The 23,366-nt window shown below is 42.1% G+C and overlaps 1 protein-coding gene across 1 annotated transcript in view; it reads left to right on the top strand.

Moving 5' to 3' along the window:
• The window catches only part of PDLIM4 (PDZ and LIM domain 4), a 93,890-nt gene that overhangs the window by 6,792 nt on the left and 63,732 nt on the right, over nucleotides 1–23,366 (top strand). Inside the window, exon 2 of the mRNA XM_006261135.4 lies at nucleotides 17,052–17,203. Coding sequence (XP_006261197.1) covers nucleotides 17,052–17,203 — 152 coding nt within the window. The remainder of the gene's footprint in view (nucleotides 1–17,051; nucleotides 17,204–23,366) is intronic.

Below are 23,366 nucleotides of genomic sequence, written 5' to 3'. Positions count from 1 at the left end.
AAATAAATAAAAGAGGAGCAAAGACAGGGCATGCTGGTCTGCTAGAAAGAAGAAATACTTCAGTTCACTTTTTCTCTATTTTCTGTGAATTGGCAAGGCTGGGTTTGCTCAGCAGCTTCAAACATACCTTGTACTGAAATATGCCATGATGTTTGATTAACTAGTGTCAGCACTAGAATAGCAATGCAGTGCCAAGAATGGCATTGCTCATTAGAGCTGTCTTCCGAGCCACGAGAGGAAGCACGTGAGTTTCATGAGGTTTCATACCCGGGTTTACAATCCAGTAGAGCTGAGTTGAGTACATCTTGTGCTATTCCCTCCTTCTGTGACACTTACAGAGGCAACAGTTGCTTCAAGCTGGCCTGATGACTTGACAGTTATTGTGATAGAAATGAGATTTAAGATTTAATTAAGTATCTGGTTACTGTCAACTGCTGCTGCTTAGTTGATCAGCCTAAGAACTACAGATTGTATGAATAGCGCTCTGTGGGAATGCTGTTGTACTTCCAGCTCATAGTTCAGATTTCTTTGATGCTTCATCTTTTCCAGCAGCCTTGGTGTAATAATAGAAACAGAATAATGCATTCAGCAGCTTTCTTCCAAGATCCTCAATGCACTTGACAGACAATGAGCCTTACATCCTCTTCAAGGTATTATTACACCTAAGTTGTATAGTATGGCAGACTGGGGTTATCTGTCTATCATATGTCTTTATATAGTACATACTACTGGCATTTAAGCATTGAATAGAAAGCAGGAGCCCTGACTTTCTGTAGATAAACTCTTATGTGCATTATGCCTACTTAAAATGTACTTGTTACCTGGGCCCCACTCCTGTCCAACCACACAGAAGTCAATGACATCTTTCAGCTTAGTCAGAAAAGTTACTCCAAGCCTTTTTTTAGACCATGATGCTTGGAATAAATTCATACTTCACTGGATGAAACAAATTACTCATAACTGTCCTGGCTAACTTCATACATTTACTTGCCTGTTCATTTCTAATATTGCATTAGAGAATGTTTTCAATATTGCTCCAGATTTATACAAAACAAAGTAACTTATGAAAAAAAAATGATTTACAGTCCACTTTGAACTTATGTGGTTTGAATGATGAAGTATTTAGTTTAAAGGAAATTGAGTAGCTTCAGGTTTTATTTTATATTCAAGCAAAAGTTTGTTCCCATTAAATTCTATTAGTCCCTGAGGGAGACTAGAAGAATAAAATTGTCTATTGACGGAGCAGTTGTTCCGGCATATACAAATGTTGGTAAACCCTTTCTCGAGCTGTAAGGCGGCCTGATCATTAGGCTGCTTATCACTGTGATGCTGAGTCCTGGCACAGTTGTGCACATCACAATACTACACAAGACAAACATTTTAGACTAAGCCAGGGCCACAGTATATCCCCCCTCCCACCTTCTCCCCTGTTTTGAGACCCTCAAATTTGCCTCTACTCAAAGAAATAATGGTCTATCAGCTGGGTTAGTCTGAAGCCAGGCAGAAGGCAGAGAAGACGTGTATGTGATAGATTAATTGAATCTGAGGCGTATAAGCTGTCTGAGCAGCAGCTCACTTCATCAGATAAAAGGAGTCATCATAGCATCTAGACCAGTTACTCTCACCCTCGGTGCTGCCAGATCCTTTGGGCTAGGGACAGACATTACACATAAACTGGTTTAAACCTGTAACAGAACACATGTTCAGTACACATAAACTAGTTGGAAAATGTCTGAAACTGGTTTGAGATAAATCTGGTTGAATGTAGTATCACACTACATTTAACTAATTGATTTGGGTCAAACCAGTTTATGCAGTGTCTGTCCCAGACCCCTTCCTGGTTTAAGTTAAATCAGCATCCTCCAGCATCCCAGCTGCTTTGCTGGGTGGGGCTGTGCTCTCTGTTTTAGCCCAGCAGGGCTGGCCCTGTCCTTCTGCACCCTTGGTGCAGCTCAGGCAGAGACTGCAGACACAGTGGTGTCTGCCTGGCTTCCTCCTTCCCTCCCTCCCTCCCCCCCGCTTAAGCAGGGATTCCCCCTCCCCTCTGCCTTACACAGACACCTCTCAGCATTAGCTAGCAGACCACGTGCTGGCTACAGTTCACGCTGTGGCAGACAGGACAGTGTCAGCTTAGAGCTTTTTGGAGCTAATCAGCAGGTAGCTGGCAATGTCCCTCCATTCCTTCCTTGGAAAACAGTTAAGAAGAGCTTGAACTAATGAGAGATCCTTTTGTTTTGTTGATGTGTGCTAAATGCTAACAGATCCCTGTGTAGCTTCCTGCTGTGTAACTCAATGCTTTATCAACTCCCTGCTGGCTCCCTCCTGGTCAGAAGTGGGGAGGGAACCCCTCCCTAATCAGAGTGTCCTGCCCAGGCATGGCCACATCCCCCTTCAGCTCAGCACTATGGAAGGGAAGGGAGGGCCGCTCTAGTGCCCTCCAGCTTCTAGCCTGAGCCACTGGAGGCATGTGCCTGCATTTCTGGATTGAAAAGGGAATGTCTGTTCACCTCCATATCGGTTGCAGTTTTGCAGGTTAGACTAACCTGTAAAGATTGAATCAACTCAGGCTCAGGCTTTTTGAATGGCTGTCCCTAGCTTTGAAGTATACCATGAGGGATATGGAAATAGGTGAGGTGTGTGGAGCTAAACAGATAAGCCAGACTCAGGTGTGTCCCTGCCTGGATGATTCCCCCACCCCTACTGTCCAACCCCTGTATCAGGTAGTAAGTATTGTAATATAGAAATTAATTTTAGAAATTGAATGCCACCTAATTCATGAAAGTTATGGAGGGATGCCTCAAGTCCACTGAGTCCAAAATCCAGTCAGTCCATCAGGTACACTTCTACCCTGTCTTCTGCCATTGTGTGTTGGTTTCCCTGGCTTGCTTTCTGATCTCTGGAGTTCTAATATTTGTCTTTGATTATGCTTAACGGAGCTTGTATCATTTAATCTATTGCTGTAATCAGTGTCTATTAGAGCTTTCAGATGGATTGACTCTACTGGTTAGAATACACAAAGCCTAAAAGAAATGCTGCAAAGATTAGCCATGCCTGATTATATACCCCCCTGTATGAAAGAACTACAGGGTAGCAGAGGTTTGTTTGGTTTTTTTATTCAAAGTATATTTACAGGTATAAGAAAAGCACTTTGCTTATGTCGGGTGTCCTCACAAGTACACTTGATTATTTTGAGAACTAACTGTAAGAGGAGTTGAGAATGAGAATCTTGGACAGTCCCAACCAGAATTGCAATTATAATAATTCAGTCGAACTTGTGGAAATTAATTAAATATATTCTAGCATTGCCTAAATACCCTGTTCTCAGATTTTACTAGATAGGTGCAAGGATAGAATAAAAATCTTACTGGCTGGTCCTGGTATTGGTTCAGAAGATAACTGCAATAGATAACTGCACTAGAGTGAAAGTTTAATGCTAATTGCTGTAATCAAGCACACTGATAATCCAGAATGGGAAACCAGGTGGAAAGAATGATTCACATAGTTCCATTCATATGAGGTCTGACCTTGATGTGAGTTTAGCAAAATAAGCCTAACACACCCTATAACAGCAACAGCGTTTCCCAGGCTGGACAAAATAGAAAATGTTCTACGTGATCAGGAGGATTTACAGCATTTTAAACATGTTAGTCTAATGACATCGACAGGTTTAAAATAAAATTTCAACCATTGCGCTGAGACAGGTGTCAAGAGTTCCTGTAAAAAGATATGTAGTCAAAATGCTAGATACTTTAGACTTTTTTTAATTAACCTAGCTTCTTCCTGGATCAAAATAGTTAAAATGACGTGTACTTTTCCAGTGCCAAAATATTACGTGTCCTTTTAGTTTTTAACAAAGAGCACGATAGACATAACCCTCATCTCATTGTTTTAAAAATAAAAATATGGTCAGCCCCAAGCGTATAAAAATCATATATCAAGCCTCCAAAGTTAAGCAACTCATTTAAAATTCACAAAGACTTTAAAATTAGTTTTATTTGTAATCCAGTTTCCCAGCTTTTAGGATGTACATGCTTCGTGTTTTCAATCTTAACAGCCGTGAAGGCTTCTCTGCCACCTCCTCCCCCCCTCCTGTTTTTAAATTAAACATTGGATTCTTATAAAACCACTTGGCTTCTGGGTCTGGATATGAGAGACAGTAAATAATTCAAAATGGTGTTCTTAAGTTTATCAACATCACTATCATTAAAGTGTAGTAGATGGCTGTAAAATTAAATACCATATTTACTTGAATACAAGACAAGGTGTTCCCTGCCCCCTCCCCCCCACCTCAATTCGCATGAGGAAAAAAGCCCCTCATCTTATAATTGCATACAAGAAAATCTCACTAAATACATTGTCTATCATTAAACTGCTGCCAAAAGCAGCATGTGATCATTAATGAAAACCAACTATGTAGTTGTTTAAATGTTGCCAACACTGAGCATGACTATAATACACATGGCCCACACTGGGCAAACATGCTGTGAATGTATGTTGCCCTTAAAAAAGGGGGGTGGGGGCAGGTGTTCCTTCTGCAGGGAACTGGCACTGGGCCTAGAGGTACTGCAACGCTAGGCCAGCACCGGGAGGGCCAGAGCCAGTCCCGACCCCCTCCTCTTGGTGCCAAAATTGCTACATTTGATATGCTGATGGGAACCTACCACAAGGGCAGGTTAATATAGCATACCTGAATAAGACATATGGTAATGCCCATTAAGTATAGTCCCCCTCACCGCTGACTCTTTCCAGTCATGGTGAGCTACAACATTGCATACAGTTCGCCCAGAATCCCTCTGTCAGCCCCTCTCTCATTCTGGTGTATATGATTAGTGTGGCCATGTTTTCCATGAGGTGAAGCTGGACCAGTTTGCCCTGCACCTCATCTGCATATAAACTTTTGTAGCCTCCCAGGACTGTTGACAGATCACCCAGTTCCAGTCATGAGGGGGCTAAATGGCACAGGGATCCTTTGGTGGGGGGTGGGGTATCCGGAGTACACATACATACTGAGCCGTGTAAAGCTGTAGGGTCACCGGTTTGAAATGCTTTTGAGTCTGGTGGAGCCCAGCCCAATGAACTATGTGGCAAATCACAAGCCTTTGGCTAATATCATGTATATTTTGTACTACATATAAGTAGGTGCCAAAGTGCTGCTCAGAAGTGTGTTTATGGAGTACCTCTGCTAAAACTTGCAGCAGTTTCAAAAAAAAAGGTAACGTATCATTTCTGGATAACCCGAGAGCATGGGTACTAAATGCAAATTGCTACAGCCATGTTTAATGTAAAGGTGGTTTTCAAATTTGCTCCTTACTTCCATGCGCTCAAGGAAAGCAGGGTCTGACGGAGAGGGGGAAGGGGCTGGCAGGGGAAAAAGTCAGAGGGAAGCAGAGAGCAGAGGGCTACCTGTCGGGCCCCCGCCTCCCCACCCCAGTTTTACTTTCCCTGCTGTAGCAGTGGGGCGGGAAAAAATTCAAGGCAAACCTCCAATAATTAGATTCTATACCTGGAAAAACTATAAGAAAATGATAGATTTTCCATATATTTAATGTTTGAGGGGGCATCATCTTAGTGTTCAGGGTCATCTTCTATTAAATAAATATGGTACTTAACAAATGCCAGCAAATGCATGATGGTGGGAAACACTATTTTTTGTTGTGAATCTCTGTGGACCTGGGTCCTAAGACTGGGTTGGCTGTTACATCACAGGATACATAATTCCACAGTAAAACAAGGATTGTTCCTTGAAACAATTACAGAAAGGCAAACCACAGCACATGATTCAGTAATAATCCTTCTCTCTATGGGGAGAGAAATTTATTTTTCATGGCTATTTCTAAAAATCATTTTGATGAATTTGGTTGGCAAACGATATCACTAACTTGCACACCTGCACTGTGTGCAAGCAGTAAAAAACATCCAAGCATCACAAGGTCACTTCTGAAGTTCACACCATCACTGATCCTTTCTGATGGAATACAGGTGTATGAAAAGATGGTGCTAATCTCACCAAGTTTAACATTCACGTCCACCAGAGGTTCAGAGTAATTTCACTGGAAATTAATGACTCGGGTGCTATTTGAGTACAATTCACAATGGGATTTCCAAATTAAAAAATAAAAATAAAAACAGAAAACCCCCTTATGCCTAATGTCAGAAAATGAGCATTGTTCCTTTTTCAGAAAACCTCACATTCCACAAGAATGGCATCCCTTTTCCTGGTCTCAGTGGGAACAGGATTGGGGTTCAGGCCATCCGATCAAGCTTTCAAGTGAGAAAGATGCAGTGATACCAGTAGGGTACAATGCAAATTCACCTATCTCTTGAACTTTCATAATCAATTGCAACATAAATTTTGATTTCTCATACTTGTGTGCCTTGCAAACCTGATAAAACATTGCATTAATATATTAGAAGGGTATAATATACATTTACGCATTGGATGAAAAATCCAGGAATCCTTAATAAAAAGCTATAAATAACCTCTTTTGGTCTCCTGTGAAGCACACAGGGGATTGCTCCAAACAAACTTTCACAGACCTCTTCTGCTTGATTCCAGAAACGGAGTATAAGGGCTTGTCTACCCAAGATAAGGTTTGCTGTACAGCTGTGCTAGAAAGTTTTCTGAGGGTGTGGATACACATACATTTGGAGATGTTTCAGAAGGGCAGTGGCTGTTATTATTAACTGTTACGTGTGGACAGGCTGGGAAGGATTTCAGTGTAGGAAAACTGCTTCAGATTTAACCCTGAACAAAGCAGTGTTAAAGTTGAAGCTGTTTTTCTATATTTGCATTGTTCCCGGCTTATCCACACATAACAATGGCGAGAATGCAATAGCCCTGCCATAGCCCTGCCCTTTTGAAATGTGTCCAAACGGTATGGGGAGGTGCAAATTAGATGGGCAACGAACTTTTCCTGCTACAGCTGAAACCAGTTCACTGAATAAAATAAAAGGGTATGTTGCCAAAAGGATTTATTATACTGGTCTAATTGTGTCCACATTAGGGTTTTTGCCTTCCTACCTATGTGGGCCAATGGGTGACTTTTTTGTGCTCATAACTTGCTTGATTCTGCAAAATTTTTAAGCCTTAGTGGGCATGATGGAGGTAACTGTGGTAGTGTATCTGCAGTTCATCCCTGCCACTGAGGATAAGGAGGAGGATTGGCTCTGTTCATGGGCTATGAACAGGAGGGGTGGAAAATGGAATCGCAGCTGTACACCACACACCACAGGACCTCCTTGTCTATAGCATTGTGGCATCTACATCATCATGGGTGCCCACATTTTTAGAGGTGCATCTTTAGGCATCTAAATACCATCAACAAACTAGCTTTGTCAACTATTTATCCCCAAATTCTTAAGATTATCACACTGCTACTGCAAAGTACAAAACCAGACACACAAGGAACACTATGTTTTATACCCATCAGTTCTTAAGTTTTTTTCTCTCTCTTTTTTTCTTTTACAACTGAAAAGGTTTACATTTATAACCACTGTGCTTTACTGAATGTACTTTGCAGTGTACATAAATCAGAATAATATTGTTTCCCATCACATATAATGGCACTCAATGTATCACATTAGTAAGAAAAATGAATAGCTCAGGCACAATACTAATATAAGAGCTTAATAAAATGGGCAAGAAAATATTACTGGTAAATAATTACAGGAAGAGAATTGAGCTTCACTAGTGCATAGTTTAATATTTTCTTGTTTTAAAAACCAAAACCAAAACAACAGCCAACAATAAAGATACTGCAGTGTTATATAGCCTGCTAGCTGATAACAGAACAAGGTTACTGATTCTGTAGGGAGCTGTTAATTTTGTCACATTATCTTGTTACCTTTGAAAGGCCACATGTGACCGTATGCTATCTAGGCCTTTTGATCATGCTTGCAGAACAGAAAGTTGCTCTAACTTCCTTGTAATAAACCACTACTGATCAAGAGAAAAAAGCACAGTAGCCTGTGATAGTTCATGAAAATACCTTTGAAAGTCAGGTTTGCTGGCTGAGTGCATTTTTATTTCCGTGACTTCATATTTAAAGGTAAAATTAAGGGATTGCTGGGAGAGAACATTACCATCATTTCATAAATGCAGTTAGTTTAATGTGTGTACTGAAAAAAAATTTCTTCTTGTCAATTTGTCATTTTTAACTGCATTATGGTAGGGTCCAAACTGGGCATTCTTCAGGAATTCAAGAAGGCACAGGATCTGTACTGAAGGCTTATGGCCTAAAAGGACAAAGAATAGACTCTGGGGAAAAAGAGAACCGTGACATAAGCACAAAGTCTGATTGCAGCTGGGTTTGAGGAAAGTTATTCTAATGTGAATGATGAGTGCGGAGTTGGTCCCTAAATGTCCAGGATGGTGATGATCCACATGATGCTAGTTTGGGATTTGCTTTGTTGATAATAGTGGGTTTCTTTTATGGTCTTATGCATGATATATCCCCAGCTGACCCTTAGCATTGTCATTATTTGTTTCTATTTCAATATTTTGTTTGACTCCAAATATAAATTCTGATGAAAGTCGAGAAGCAGGGTCTCTGGAGATGTGAGGGAGAAGGGGAAGACACCTGAAGGATGCAGCATAAGAAATTGATCCTATCTAATCCCCCATCCTCTGTGCTAAAAATCATGAGCCAAATCCTAGGATCCATCCTTCAGGGAGTAAAACCTTTGACATGAGTTTCCTGGGGTAGTTCCCACTGTGCACAGATCCTGTCCCTCCTGCAGTTAGCGGCACCCGGGAAGCTGACTGTCCCCTTTTTGTGATGGCCGATGGAGCCGGGGGGACGGACTCTGTCACTTCCCAGTGGCCTGTGGGAGCTCTTCGGGAAAGGTCATAGAGCTCTAGCTTGCAATGGCGTGTTGATAGCAGGGAGCTGGGAGAAAGCCCTGAAGGACGCATGGAGGGAGATGCTGCCTGCACTGATGCCCCAAGCCTACAGCAGAGTTTGGCAGGCTTCCTCAGAGCCCGAGGTAAAGAATTTGGAGGATGCTGTATTGGGGGTGGGGGAGTGCTTGCAGTTTTCTTCCCCCTCAGCTCATGGCCCGAGGTTTCACCATGGCTCTCACCCTTTGGCCCCTTATGGCTGGATGTGTAGCTTGCAGTTCATCATCCTGGAAAGGTGCCGATTTTGATCTCCTTGAGGACAGCCAGAACAGGGTTTTGAGCGTAAACTTTTCTTAGCCTAGAAAATGCAGGTCACAAAATGATGCTGCACAACTCCTAGCTCCAACTCGTACACAAAAGCAGTAGCTTCAGTGCATTTTCTTTTGCTGGCTTGAAGTCAGATGTTAGCACTTAGTAAATCATAACCAGGCTCCAGTGGCTAGATAAGATAGCCACTGTGTTTTTAAAATCTATTCCATAGGATCTAAGCATCCACTCTACTGTTTATTTTTTCTTAACTTGTGGGATACTGTAACTTGGCGTAGCAGCGCCATCCGCAGCCAAGGTCATAAGTTTGAAAGCAAGCCGTGCCGATTAGTCTCTGGAGAAGCAGGCTACGTATCGTGACGGAAGTGGGGCAGTCTCCGAGGGAGAGGGTTGACCACTCCACGTGTCAGCAGCTGCAGGCAGGACCACAAAGAGACTCATTGATGCTGCTGCTCCATTGCCCTGGGAGGGAAGGAAAGTGGTGGGTGGCAGTTCTGAAAAAGGGGATGGGGTAAAAATGAGTGAAAAGCCTCTTAAAAGCTCATTCTGCAACTGAACAAACACAGTTCATTTGTAACTTCCTGTGTTATCAAATCGCCCACATCAGTCAGTGTCTCCAACACAGCACAGAGGGATGGAGGGAGAGTAAATGTATAGTCTCCCCTGAGTCGCCATTCGTATTAACATCTCCTCTGTGTTTCTCGAAAGTTCCTGTGTGTCTGGGTCAGTCTGAGCTCTCTGGGACACAGGCTGAGTTTGTGTGGCTTTTGTATTGCGTAGAGCAGGGGTGAGCAAAATGTGGCTCACGGGCCGGATGTGGCCTGCCAGGCTATTCTATCCGGCCCGTGGGGCCCCTAAAAAATTTAGAAAATTAATATTTATCTGCCCTGGGCTGCCTGTCATGTGGCCCTCAGTGCCTTGCCAAAACTCAGTAAGCAGCCCTCTGCTCAAAATAATTGCCTGCCCCTGGCATAGAGCATGCTGTTGGCTTGCTGTATTGCTAACAGCTCAAATGCAGAGAAGGCAGTCTGCTTTTCTGTTCCTGTGCTTGGTGCAGGGGCAGAACAGTGGACACAAGTGCACTTATACCATGTTTGCACTCCCTGGATCTGTGGGCTTTTGTGGGGCGTGTCTGATCCCTGGTTATGGAAACATAAGTAAATCAGGTACAAGCATAGATTCAGTAGCTGTAAAGAAGTATGACCGGGAGGAAGTGGAGGCCCGATGTAAGAACTTCATCTCAAGGTCAAAAATGTCTGTGGCCAGCTGGAGTGGCACAAAGGGACTGGGAAGAGATGAATCAAGCTTCCAGAATTAATTCAAGGCAAAATAGTCTGCAGTGATAATTAAAACACCCTGGGTGGCACCTGTGTATACTTTGTACATGGAGAAGCAAACCTCAAAAGAGACAGGCTACCTACAGCATTGCCAATACTTAAATGAAGAACACCTAATAAGGTGCAACACACATGGGGAGTCTGTTATCTATACTGTAAGGGGAAAATGATTTGCATCAGTGATATTGGTTGTAGCTGTGTTGATCTAAGGGGATACACAGGCAAAGTTATTTGGGTAAATGTGATATCTTTTATTAGATATCACATTTACCCAAATAACCTTGCCTACCCTTGCATCAGTGACATACTTTCCAAATTGTCCTATGCCTTTGTCACAAATTTGTTTACAAGTTTTTAATTTCTTCTTGTATTTTCTGTTTCCAAAATGTCTGTGCATCAGCATTTGAAAATAAAAGTAATGGATTGTTTTGGGTTGGGTTTTTTTTGCAGGGGGGAGTGGGGAGAGGTAATGAGCCTTCTCATTTCATATTATTTTACATAAGAAGCAGGTTGTTATAAATGATGTACTTACAGTTGAGTTGGTAAGGCAGATGTCTGTGCCATTTATATATGTGATCATCACCTAGTGTGCAGAAACACATGATGATTCTTGTGCATCTACAACTTATTTTTGTGCCCATCCATGCGCATAGACCATCTCCCCAGAACATATTACTTGAAAAATGGGGAGTTGGAAATGGTGGGAAAGGTCTACAAGGGCATGCAGACTTGAAGTATTTTGTAAAACATTACTAAGTTACATCTGTTCAGCCTGGTGGGTCTTTTATCTGCATTGTAGCTCCAATTAATTTATTTTGGCTGTGCATTTATATTGGCTGGATGACTATTCAAGAAAACGATAACAATGTGTTGAGCTGGGAAAGTTAACTAGCGGGGTAGCTTAGCGATCAGAGCTAGATCTAGCATCATTTAACATCTTTTATTAAGGACCTGGAACATGAAGGGAATTTTCAGTTGACACCAAATTCTGGCTTGTCTCAAAAAGAAACATTTCCTTTGATAATTCCAGGATTTCTTTTTTAAGCCCAGGTTGTTTTTTCTGTTCTTGGTTGTAAGTCTGTCTAAATACTCGGTATCTTACTGCTCCAAAAGGTAAACGCTATTATCATGAGTACTGATGTCACTCTTTAGTATGTTGTACAGCTTCTCACCTTGTGCCACATAACAATAGTGGCTTTGCACAATCTGCAAATTATGTTAAATATGTGCACGTTATTATTTGGCATAACTGACCCTCCCTCAACTGCTTCCACATAAAATGCATTCCTCTTCCAGAGTATGTCACAAATGGTGGTCAAATGACATGAGGGTTTTTGAAATTTAGCACTGTTTGTCAGTGTTTTGAATAGGTTGTAAAAGAGAGAGTTCAATTCTCTTATTACACCTGCATCTCTAAAATTGAAACCATTCCTCTGAAATCCTTGTGTTTTATCCTGATGCAAAGAAGGATCAAGTTGAGAAATTTCTTCTACAGATATCTTCAAAGTACCAAGGTATTGGAAGAGGAAGGCAAATGCTGCTTTGCGAGTGTGGGTAGATAGGTCACCATGATTGAACAGTAATAAATCATTTAAAATAGAGAAAATTTTAAAGAGAATGTCTCTGGAACAGAGTGCACAAATGTTTATGGTTCCCAGTCCTAAAATATGATCTCCTAGCACATACTTTCCTACCCCTGTATGTTCCTGTGGACTTCCCTGAGATATAGAAGTCTGCGCTAGCTGATCATACGATCAGTAGGGCTCAGGATCCTTAATCATTGAATTCCATTCCTATACTCATCGCTGTATAAAAGTTACCCCGCAGGGAGCCCACATCCAGAAGAGTCTGTAATATAGAGATCATATAGATGCAGAATGAACAGGATGCACTGGCGAGCCCAGAGGAAGGGTTTCCCTATTGACTCGCTGCTTTTGGGCATCATGGAAGAAGTGAGTCTTAGCTTAGAATAACATTTATGGGAGTTAACCAGAGGCGTTTGCCAAAGGAATGAATCTGTTGCTTCCTGAAATACCCTGTAGTACTGTCTAGTATCTGATTTATAACAATAGTGGAGGTCTTACTGCAAGGTTGTTTTTTTTTTGTTCTTATAGTGTCCATGGAAACAATTTAAAATGAAAATTACAGGGCAAATCCTCGGGTGGTGCAACCTGCCTTGGCTCCATGGAAAACAACTTGCTTCAGCTCGGGAACTGCCTTCTGGATGCTGCCATAAGTTCTGAAATTGTTTGTGTTCCCACAACCTTAATTTTAGAACCATTTTGATTGACTAGCCTTTTTCTGAAAAGGTTTGGTCCATTCTCCTTCTCATCTGAGTGTTTCAACATATTGAATCCCCCTTACCTATGTTATCTTAAACACACTCCCTCTCAGTTCACTAAATTCATCAGCAGACTTAAGTATAAGTTTTTTTTTTTTTTAAATGGCCCTGATCTCTGGTTAAAAAGTGACTTTCAAATGACACAGGAGGCAACAATGGAATTGGGTGGCACAGGTTTTTAGCTGTACAGTATTTATACAGTACCTGTAGCACATGCAACCTTGCTTGCTCTCTGACCCTTCTCCAACATGATTCAATCATTGCACATACTGCGATAACCAGTCCGAGCAGACTCTAGGTCTTAATGCTGGGGCTGTTAAAACTCTTGCCTAAAACCTCTTCTCTCTCTCATTTTTCAGTTGTATCACTTTGAACCCCACAGCCCTTCAGTCTGCAGCATACACAATTACTTTATACATTGCAAAGCCACGTCCCTAGAAAACTGAGACTAGACCCCTGACCCCTTGTCACTCAAAGCACAGGCTTCTCTCTTGACCTAAAGGAACTGTATTTGTACTATATTTGATAATAGTAGATCCCTTATCTAATCAGTATAGCAACTGCATTATTGTATCTGCAGAGGTCCTGATCCAGTAACAGGATTCTTGTGTAGATCCCTGTAACCTACACAGTGTCCCACTGAAGCCAGTGGGATTCTGCGCTCAACACAGTATCTACCCTGGAAGATTGAAATGCAGTCTGGGCCAAGGGCAACACATAAAGGGCCTATATTAACATATGCTTCCCTGTTTCTGGTTTCGGTGCAGTCTATTTAATGTCAATGGGAATGAACTGTTTGCATCAGGAGAATTTGCCTAAGGTATGTTACTAGCCTGATGCACGTTAGTAACTCCCAAGTAATCAAACCATCGGTGTTCTGTCCCAAACTAATGAGATCTGGAAATGCAATTCAATTCCCAACCTTCAGGCATTCCCATGAACGGCATAAAATAAATCTAATATGAAAGTGCTGCCAAAGTAATTTGAAATAAATCAGAAACCAAAATATATGAAACCACAAAGTGTCCCATTTTATGAATGGCTTATTCTCCAAGTATCTCAGATTTGGATAAACTTGCTGGAGGGGAGTGGAATCCATTGCATTTCTAGTGTTTCTTTTCATTTCTAAACAGCACAAAATAGGCATTTTGTCACAGTGGAGCCAGTGAGCGAGGGAAGTAGAAAGTTGAGCGGTTTATAGAGAACAAAATATTGAAAAGCAAATCACAAAAGCTGATTCATGATGACGGAACATAAGAGCCAGATTTAGGCTGCCAGTTCTGCTTACCTTGCTGTTGAAGAGAGATTCTGATCTTTGTCAAACTTGAGATTTCATGCTCTAGCCACAGTCATGAAAGGGGAGCATTCTGCATGCATTTCATGGTCTGGATGCCTCCAGTTGTGGTCACTCAATTGGTTTTTGTCCGTTGCATTCCTGCCAGGGGCCTGAAGCCAGATAACACCAGTGCTCCTCCTTGCTCCAGACAAGTATACTCTTTTTCAAGGCAGGAATAATGCTCACACTTGTTTTAGTGAAGAGCCCTATGTGTCCCTTGAGGCTGAAAATGATTAATAATAATCTCTAGTGCTTGGCCATAGCTTCCAGCATCCAAAAATCAGACAGGGCCTGAATTTGGCTCCACATAAGGCTAATTTATATAAGAAATGGTGCAGAGTTGAACAGTGAGTTATTGGTTTTGGTATAGGAAATGTCCTTTCTGGGGCTGTGGATGGTGTGGTTTCTTCTTCCTTGCCTGGAAACCTCCAGAAGCAACCAAGTCAGCTGGTTGGAGAACCCTTTTGCTTTATTCTCAAACCAAATCTAATCCTTCTTCTTATAGAGAACGTCATTCTTAGTAGTGCCGGCATTGTAAAAGCAACAGCCCTGCCACGTGTGAGCGTGTTGCAAACAGTCCACAGTCTCTCTATTGTGGTAGAAGTAAAACCAAGTGAGAGATCTCCATGAGAGAGGGAGGTAGCCAAGAACTGTTACAGGGTGTATTTTTATGATTAATGCTACTTTTACTGGGATGGGGAGGTGAAATCTCCAGTCGATCCTAAAGAAGACTTCCTTCTGATCCCAGTCTGTTTGTCAAAGAAGTTTCAGTTGCTGTACCAAAAGATGTTTCAAGTAGTTGTCTGTCTCCTGAGACATAAGATTATTATAATATAAATAAAGACTCAATGAGATCCAAAAAGCATTACTTTTTGAGGGCAATGAAATACAAATCATCTCATCAGACACAATGCACGTTCTCACTAGATAAGCCATGCTATTGGTTATTAGAGCAACTATGTGACAGCATTAATAGAGACTATGAGGAGAAATTTAGAGGACAAATATATAGCTATCAACAGTTTATATAGTTGGATACGTGTTTATTGGCAGCTATCCCGTATCCAGTTTGTAGTATTTTATATTGTCCTTGTGAAAATTAAAACCAGATTGGGCCTTAATACAAGCAAACAACACAAAAACTAGACCTTGTTATGAGAGAGAAGATTGGGCTCAGAGTTTGTATAGTCCAGACACAAATGCCACCTGAGCATCTCATGTCTTCCCAAGGGGAAAATCTGAAACATTATAGAATATTGGCATTAATGCATGAACAGCAGGGAAAAAGTTATGGTGATTTAATAATCAGTATGATGTTTCATGCAACACTGGAAAGTGATACATAATTTGAATGGTGGTCAGGAAAAGCTGATCAGTGACGAGGAACGTGTTGCCTCTGCTGGAAGCTCTTAGGATAATTGCTATCATGCAGCTGCTGCATGCTATAGCTGCTTTTTTTTAAATTGTAGAAACAATATTTTGTTTTCTCATCAAGACTCAGCTCTAAAGCTTTTTTACATTTCATGAAGGCCTGTAAATAAGCTGCAGTTTTTGGAGGAGTCCAAAGGACTTAGCTGCTCAACTTCCTTTGAAACAGGTTCTTCATTATGTGGGGCTTTTTTTAAAGTGAGAAATTGAGTCTGCAAATAGTGCCCAACCAAAGGCTCACTGTTGACTTGAAGACAACAGAAAGGACAATTTTTGCCTGATCTAGCCACAGAAAGTGGTCTATAGCTGTGACCAAACATAAGTGCAGGGCTGCAGACCACTTAAAAAAATGGCCCACCGAGTGAAAATCTGAACCCCCATTGCATGAGGGCTCACATGAAGACTTTTCAAAACAGAGCATCCTCTGTAACGTCTGTCTGTGCTGCCTGCCAGCCTGCCGCCGTTTTCAGAATGGGAGGTGGGAAAGGGAGTGGAGGGAGTTCAGTTTGGGGGTATTACAGCCCTGCTGCAGGGTGAAAGTGGGTGTACTGGAGCCCCTCCGAGGTGCGGAGCTCCAATTCCCCCACCTCACCCTCCGGTGTCAGCTGGGGAACCCCTCCAAAAACTTTGCAGCCTTGCAGGGAGGAAGGGCCATTGTTACACACAACCGGCTGCGGGCTCCCAGCCAGTAACTAGATTCTTCTCCCCCCTGGAATGAACAGTGAACTTCTGTTTGGTCCAGGGATCGTTGTAATTCAGAATACTTTCTGCAAAGTGTTCTCAGTTACAGTGGAGACCTGTACTTCTGTCCAGGGCCGTCCCTGGGGCGCTTGAATCGGTGTAACTGCCCCAGATCCTGCACTTTGGGGGGCCCCGTGGAGCTGGGCAGAGCGGCCATGGCGACTTCACACTGCTGCTGCCGGCTTCACGTCCAGCTGCTCACTACCCCCCAGCCCGTTGATGGCGGTGGCAGCTTCTTTGCATCCAGAGTGTGCAGGATCAGGGTGGGAGCGGGGTCCCGCACGGGCTGATTTGCCCTGGGCCCTGCACCTTGCTCAGGTCAGCTCTGCTTCTGTCTGCACCCTAAAGGGCTCAGAAGCTGATGCAGGGCTAACATTATCCAGCATAGCTGCAGATCATTGTCTTCAGAGAAGAAATGGGCATCCAAAAATTGTGACTACATCCGAGAGTATGAATATTGAGCCTAGTGCTCAAACTGTGGTAGCATTTTCATTCTTGGCAAAACACAGTGGCCCTCTCCATAGAAAACTATTCACTTACGGTAGCTCAGATTCCACCAAAACTTGGACATCTACTCCCCTAAACCTCTCCCCTATAGTTTACTCTGAAGAACAAACCATATGTTTTTACTCTTCCATGTCCTCACACTAAACATCTTTTTTCATAATGCTTCTTGTCTGTTGTTTTTTTCCCCTTGTATAGATTAATCCTGGGAGTAAGGCAGCCATGGCTAACCTCTGCCCAGGAGATATTATTCTGGCAATTAATGGAGAGAGCACAGAAAACATGACTCATCTAGAGGCACAGAACAAGATCAAAGCATCTATGGACCAACTGTTGCTATCTGTGAACAGGTAAGTGTCCTTACACACTTAAGAACTCATCCAGTACATAGTTGCTGTGTCCACGTTTATATAGAAATGTCCTTTCTTTGAGGTGTTCATCTGCAGCCACGAGGCAGCTGTGACTGTGTTCCTGTTCTCTTTTGTTTCTCTTTGAGAGAGACAGCATTGGAAGTATTCAGTTATGGTAGTCCACAACTGAGTGGACTGTGTGAAGTGGGGTTCTCCAAGATCTAGTACTGTTTGGCATCTTGACTGAGGATGGATTGGAGCGCACGTTTGGTAAAATTGTGGATAACATCAAGCTTGTGGAGCAGACAGAAAGAGGGAAGGATTAAGATTCAAAATAACCTTGATATATAGGGAAAACTGGCCTGAAAGAAATAGGAAAAGTGTCCCTATGGGCAAGTGGAAAGTATTTTACTTAGGATGGAACAGAAGTGCATAAATGCAAAGCAGGGAATGACTGGCTAGGCTGCAAGGCTGCAGAAAAGGCCCTGAGGGTTGAAGAGGACCACAAGCTGAGTCAGCAATCTAATAACACTGCAACAAAAACCTATTTACATGTTATATGCAAGTCACTAGGAGTGATTCCTCCACTCTATTCAGCTTGGGAGAACCTCACCTCAAGTCCTATGCCCAGTTTTGTGTTCTGTACTTCACAAAAGATGCAGAGAATTTGGAAAGAGTCCATGGGATCACAACAAAAAATGGGCAGAGGTCTTCAAAACTTGATGTAGGGAGGTTAGAAAAATTACGATTATTTTGTCTGGAGAAGAGAAGATTTAAGTGGAGATAAATAGGGAAAAGAGTTGTTACAAGGACAGTTGTGAGCAACTGTTCCCTTTTCCTCCGAGAACAGGACAGAAGTAATTGGCCTATTGAAAAAAGGGGGATTTATGTTGGATATTAGGAAGAGTTTTCAAACTCTAGAGGTGGTTAAGCACTTGAACAGATTATCTAAAGAGCCTATGGACTCTGTCACTGGGTGTGTAGGTTAGACAGATGTTTGGGGTGATCCTTCCTTGAGCAGAAGTTGGACTAGATGACTTCCTAAAGTCCATTCCAGCCCTATTTATCTATGATTCTGTGTTTGTTGGTATTTGAATTCACATCTGCACACTGTAGGACTCCTGGCAGAAGGAAATTTATGTCTGGTGGGACAGCATTGAAGCCTTTAAACCAGTGGCAAAATCCTCTGACTTCATTGATAGCAAAATTGGAACCAAAGTCTGGCTTGGAGAAGCATCCCATCCTATGAGTTTTCTTCCTTTTTTTTAATGGGCAGCTTGTTAGTTAACAAACCTCACAGCATTCTGCTAAGTCCCTTTATTTTAGAACAATTTTAAAGCAAAATAAAGTTGTATATTAATGCATTTTGGTTTTGCTGCCGTTAGAACTCATTCCATGGCCAAATGTTTCTAATTAAACCACAGGTTTATTTAATTGTTCAGCAGAATGAGTGATCTTTATAAGGCACAATAGTGACTAATGTTATCTTTAATAGATTTAAATAAGATTATAAGATTTTTCCACTTCAAGTTAAAAAGGCATTTCCTCATGTAAACAGCTACTATTTATTGTTTATACTTCCTTCTAAAAACTCTTTAGCTTTCTGGACCTGGAAATCCAGTATGAAGTTATTAGCTATTAGTGTTTTACAAGCACTATTCTTTATTGGAGAGTGTGTTTTTCCTTCTGTACAGCTGCCCTAAATGAAACAACCCTCTTTGAGAATGGAGTGCATTGTGGTAGGTCCTGTACAAGCAAATGAAGGTCCCTCCCCAAATGAACTGAAGTATTTGTTTGGAAAAAACACCTTACCAGAAGGAAGGTTTTCTACAGCTACAGAGAAACCATTTTTCTGCATATCCCTGCAAGTGGCTCACTCAAGCAAGACTGACAGAGCACTTGACACCAAACGAGGGTTATACCAAAAGTGGAAGAATGAGGACTCCCTCATATCTCCACCAACAAGCTAGAAGTCCCTTCTCCGCTCCTTCTCCCCCTTCTACGGCAGAGAAGGCAGAGGTGAAAGTCTTGCTGGAACTATAAGTTACGCGTTGAGGGGCTATTTTCGAAGGAGCAAGTACCTTGGAACCTTTTTTTTTTTTTTTTTTAATGCTGAACTGGAGTGGGGCTTCATTATTAGTGATCAACAGAAATGCATTGAAATGGAGTCTTCATTTGACTATAAATGGATTTAAGTTCTGTGTGATTTCATTGATGCCCAATCCAAATCCCTACAGATGTCACTGAGTGTTCTGTATTCAAGTGGGAGCTGCATCAGGCCCTATGACCCAACCTATGTTCAGTAACAAATATTTTTTTAAAATGGAAATGTGGAGCTGTTATAAAGGACTCATTAAACTTAATAGCTGGGGGCAGAAGTTATACATAAACTGGTTTAAGTAATGAGAAACTGGTTTAAACCTGTACAGAACAGAAGTTCAGTACACATAAACCAGTTTCAAAATGGCTGAAATTGGTTTAAGGTAAACTTGGTTGAATGTGGTATCAGACTGACGTAATTTGACTGATGTCAAACCAGTTTATAAAACTTCTGTACTGGACCCCTTCCTGGTTCAAGTTAAATCATAGTCCCCTAGCATCCCAGCATGCTCTCCAGCCCTGGGCTGGACTGTGCTGTCTGCTTCAGCAGAGAAGGGTTGGCAGGGGTGGTGGGGAAAGGGCCGGGGGAAGAAGGCGTGGACTGCCCCCCGCCCCCCAGGCAAACCCCAGCTGGAGTCTGGGGCAGGGAGCGGGGGTTGAACTTCCCTTCCCCTGAGTACAGAGCTGCCCTGCTAAAAACATACTGCTGGCTGCGACTGTGGACTACAAATCCCAGAGGCACCTGGATGCAGGAAGAGGAAGTGATGGGTAACCCTGCAGAGTTCTGTTGCTGTGAGTCCGGGCTGCAAATTCCAGAGACCTCGGGGGCAGCAGGAAGAGGAAACGAGCACACAGCCCATGCTGGCTATGTACCAGAGAGCTGTGCTGTAGTTCTCCTGGCTTCTGGCCTCAGCCACTGCAGGCATGTAGCTGCATTTCCTGAATCAAAAGTGAATGTCTGTGCAGTTGTTTCTCAGCTTAATCTCTGCAGTTTAGACTAACCCACAAAGACTAAATAGATTCAGCCTTGGGCTTTTTGACTGTCTGTACTTAGTCAATTGGTTCACAGTTTCTTCCAAAGGGCTATTTTATAAAACCCCCCCATTTTTTTTTTTTTTTAAGTTAAATGACACGAATATATTTCATGATATGGAATAAGATCAAATGAGCAGTGAATAGAAACTTTGTTGCCAGAGCAGTTTTAAGAGAGACTTCTTTCCATTTAGAAAGGCCAAATATAAAGTTAAGTTGATGACTAACATCCAGTGTTGGAAGTAGACCAGCGCCCAACCAGGCTGTGCTTAAATAATTCTGGAGAGGTCTGATGGAAAATCGGACACAGTCAGGCTCTGCTGTGGGAGTGGAATCCTACTGGAAACAGCCAAGTTTAGTTAAAATATCTAGTTTTTATATAACATTCTGCATCCGTAGATCTTCTTGGGTTTACAAGGGAGCTCAGCATCGTTATCTTCATTCTATGCATGAAGATGCTGAAGTAAAAAGATAAGTGACTTGACCTGGAGGCCCAAAACTGAATACAAGTCTTCTGAGGCCCAGTCTAGAGCTGCTTCCATGTACTGTTTAACAGCTTTTGAGGTATATCAAGGTGTTGCTCCACTGGGTGGTCAGAGGTGTTCGAATCTATGCTGAATGTCATCAATGGTATGTGAGAAAGTTCATCTTTTGCACAGCTTTATTATAGCACAATTCTCTACCAGTAAGATTCATGGTTGTACTGGTCAGCAAATGTGTGCTACAATCCTGTTGATCACAGCTGTGTTTATATACAGTTGTAGCTAGCATGTTTCTACACTGTGTTAACTGCACCGCACTTAAAGTTGATCTCCATTGTGATAGTTTTGTTTTTACCCCAGTCACATCAGTGGCTGAGAGAAGAAATCCGAGTTGTACTGCACCAGCGCAACTGTCTGTCACGCAGAGTCAGTTCTGGAGAAGGATCTGACACATGGGTGACTGGTGCCACCTTAGTCAGGGGGGGCACATGCCCCCCCCCAGCAACCAGTCAGTGACCGGGAGGGGTCCCCTGCGGCTGATCTCGGCAGCCGGGAAGTGGCTGCAGCATTCCCGGAAGTGGCTACGGTGCTCCCACTCCCCAGCTGGCGCATTCACAGGGTGGGCAGTGGTACTCCTGCCTGCCCCCCTTCCCATTGCCTGAGCATGTGCACCCCCTATGCATCACCACTAATCTGACAGCTGCTCAGAATGCTTTATAGTGAGAAACTAAACAAGGCCTTTTTTTGACTTATCTAGGAGAACCTTAAGAGATAATGGAAGCTCCTGTACATGAAGGGTATTTCTGATACTAACTCTTTGATCTAATAAGCAAAGGCAAAACATGATCTACTGGCTTGACACTATATCTAGATAAACTGAGACTAGAAATAAGGGGGATATTTTTAACAGCGGGCGTAATTTTGCCTTTACAGCCATCAACCAAGAAATGTGATGGACTCTCTGTCGCTTGAACTTTTGAGATAAGGTGCAACGTTTTTTCCAAAAGGCTCTAAATTTAAATCAAAACATGTATTACTCGACCAGGAGTTCCATGCTTGATGCAGGAATTGCTAGGTGAAATGTTCACATCTTCTGTGCAGGTGTTATGACTGTGTTTGTAATTGTCCATCTGACCTTAATGGCACTGAACTGGTGAAAGTGGTAAAGGACCTGGTAACACGTCATGTGGCCAGTTTTGGGGAGATAAGAAACCTCTCAGTGTCCATGCACAATATCCATTCACTTCTAGGAGAGTCCTAGATGCATTTGCACTAGAGAAACTGGATCCAAAATGACTGCTTTCTTCATGTATTAGTTTAAGGACTAGATTTTGTAGCTGTTTCAAATCTGGCTACCTCATTCTTGATAAATCTGCACAATTGCCTTGATGCTTTAACAGTTAATTTAATAAATCTCTATTTAAGGTCTTTCTTTGAGTAGGGAAAATGGAAAACTATTTTATACAGTAAGAAAAGTAACTACAGTAACATTTTATCTATTTTTAGCTTGGCCAAACTGACTGTTTGGTGACATGGATTTCTCTCCTCTGTCCCAAGTGATCCTTTGACTTGCCAATTAATTCTGCCCAGTTGTTAGTCATTGCTCAAGACTGATTCAGAGTTACGTCCTCACTGAAAATGAATCACTGTTTAAGTGCTGCCTTTCTAATAAGGGAATGAGATAATTTTAGTGAAGTGAGTATCCCTGGGGATAATAGGCATGGTTTGGGGTTTTGTTGTCTAGTGCTGCTATTCTCACACTACTGAAAGTCTTTTCAGTTTGTGAGTGGTTTGAAGTAATTAGCCCTGTATGGAATTGGCTTTAGGTACCATCCTAGTTCACCAATTAAGCCATTGAGTAAGATACTAGTCTATCCTGTGAACATCCTTCAGCAGTCTGTATCAACCCCTCTTGCCCCTGCCCACCTTTGCTTGTGACCAGAAATGCTTTATAGATTGGTATAAAAATCTTATTCTTTTAAAATTAGGATTTTTAAAAATAGTGGTATGCATGTACATAACATATCTGGAATGGCAGGGTTATTTATTTGTTACATCTGCTGAGCGAATATCTGGCACTGTGTAAAGCTTGCCAGTCCAGCTGTGATTATGTGACTAATTGTCATATCCAAGAGTAGACCAATGAACCTCTCAATGAGCCTCTTTCATCCTTTTGCTTCTTTTGGGATTTTTTTCACCCAGCGCCCTTTCTCGCTGAACTCTTGACATTCTGCTGGATTCAGATTTTAACAAAATTGGTTTTGTTTTTTAAACTGTATTCATGAAATGTCCTCTGAACTTCCCAGAATTGAGTCAAAAGGAAAATCAGAGTAGAGGAATAATTAATATAAACAAAGAATTTTGGACTTTTGAAAGGGGACAGATCAACAACCCTGGACGTCATGGCACTAACACCCATAGTCTGTCCTTGCATAGGTTAGGGTTGGTGCCCCTCTAACCTTAACTCAGATAAGGCACCCCTATAATCTGGTGATGTGTAAGGTATAAAACTTCAGAATGACCGGATTTTATTTAGCACCTAGTGGGTA

The sequence above is a fragment of the Alligator mississippiensis genome, chromosome 9, assembly GCF_030867095.1.
Source record: "Alligator mississippiensis isolate rAllMis1 chromosome 9, rAllMis1, whole genome shotgun sequence".
Lineage (NCBI taxonomy): Eukaryota > Metazoa > Chordata > Crocodylia > Alligatoridae > Alligator > Alligator mississippiensis.
This window is presented reverse-complemented; position numbering and strand designations above follow the sequence as displayed.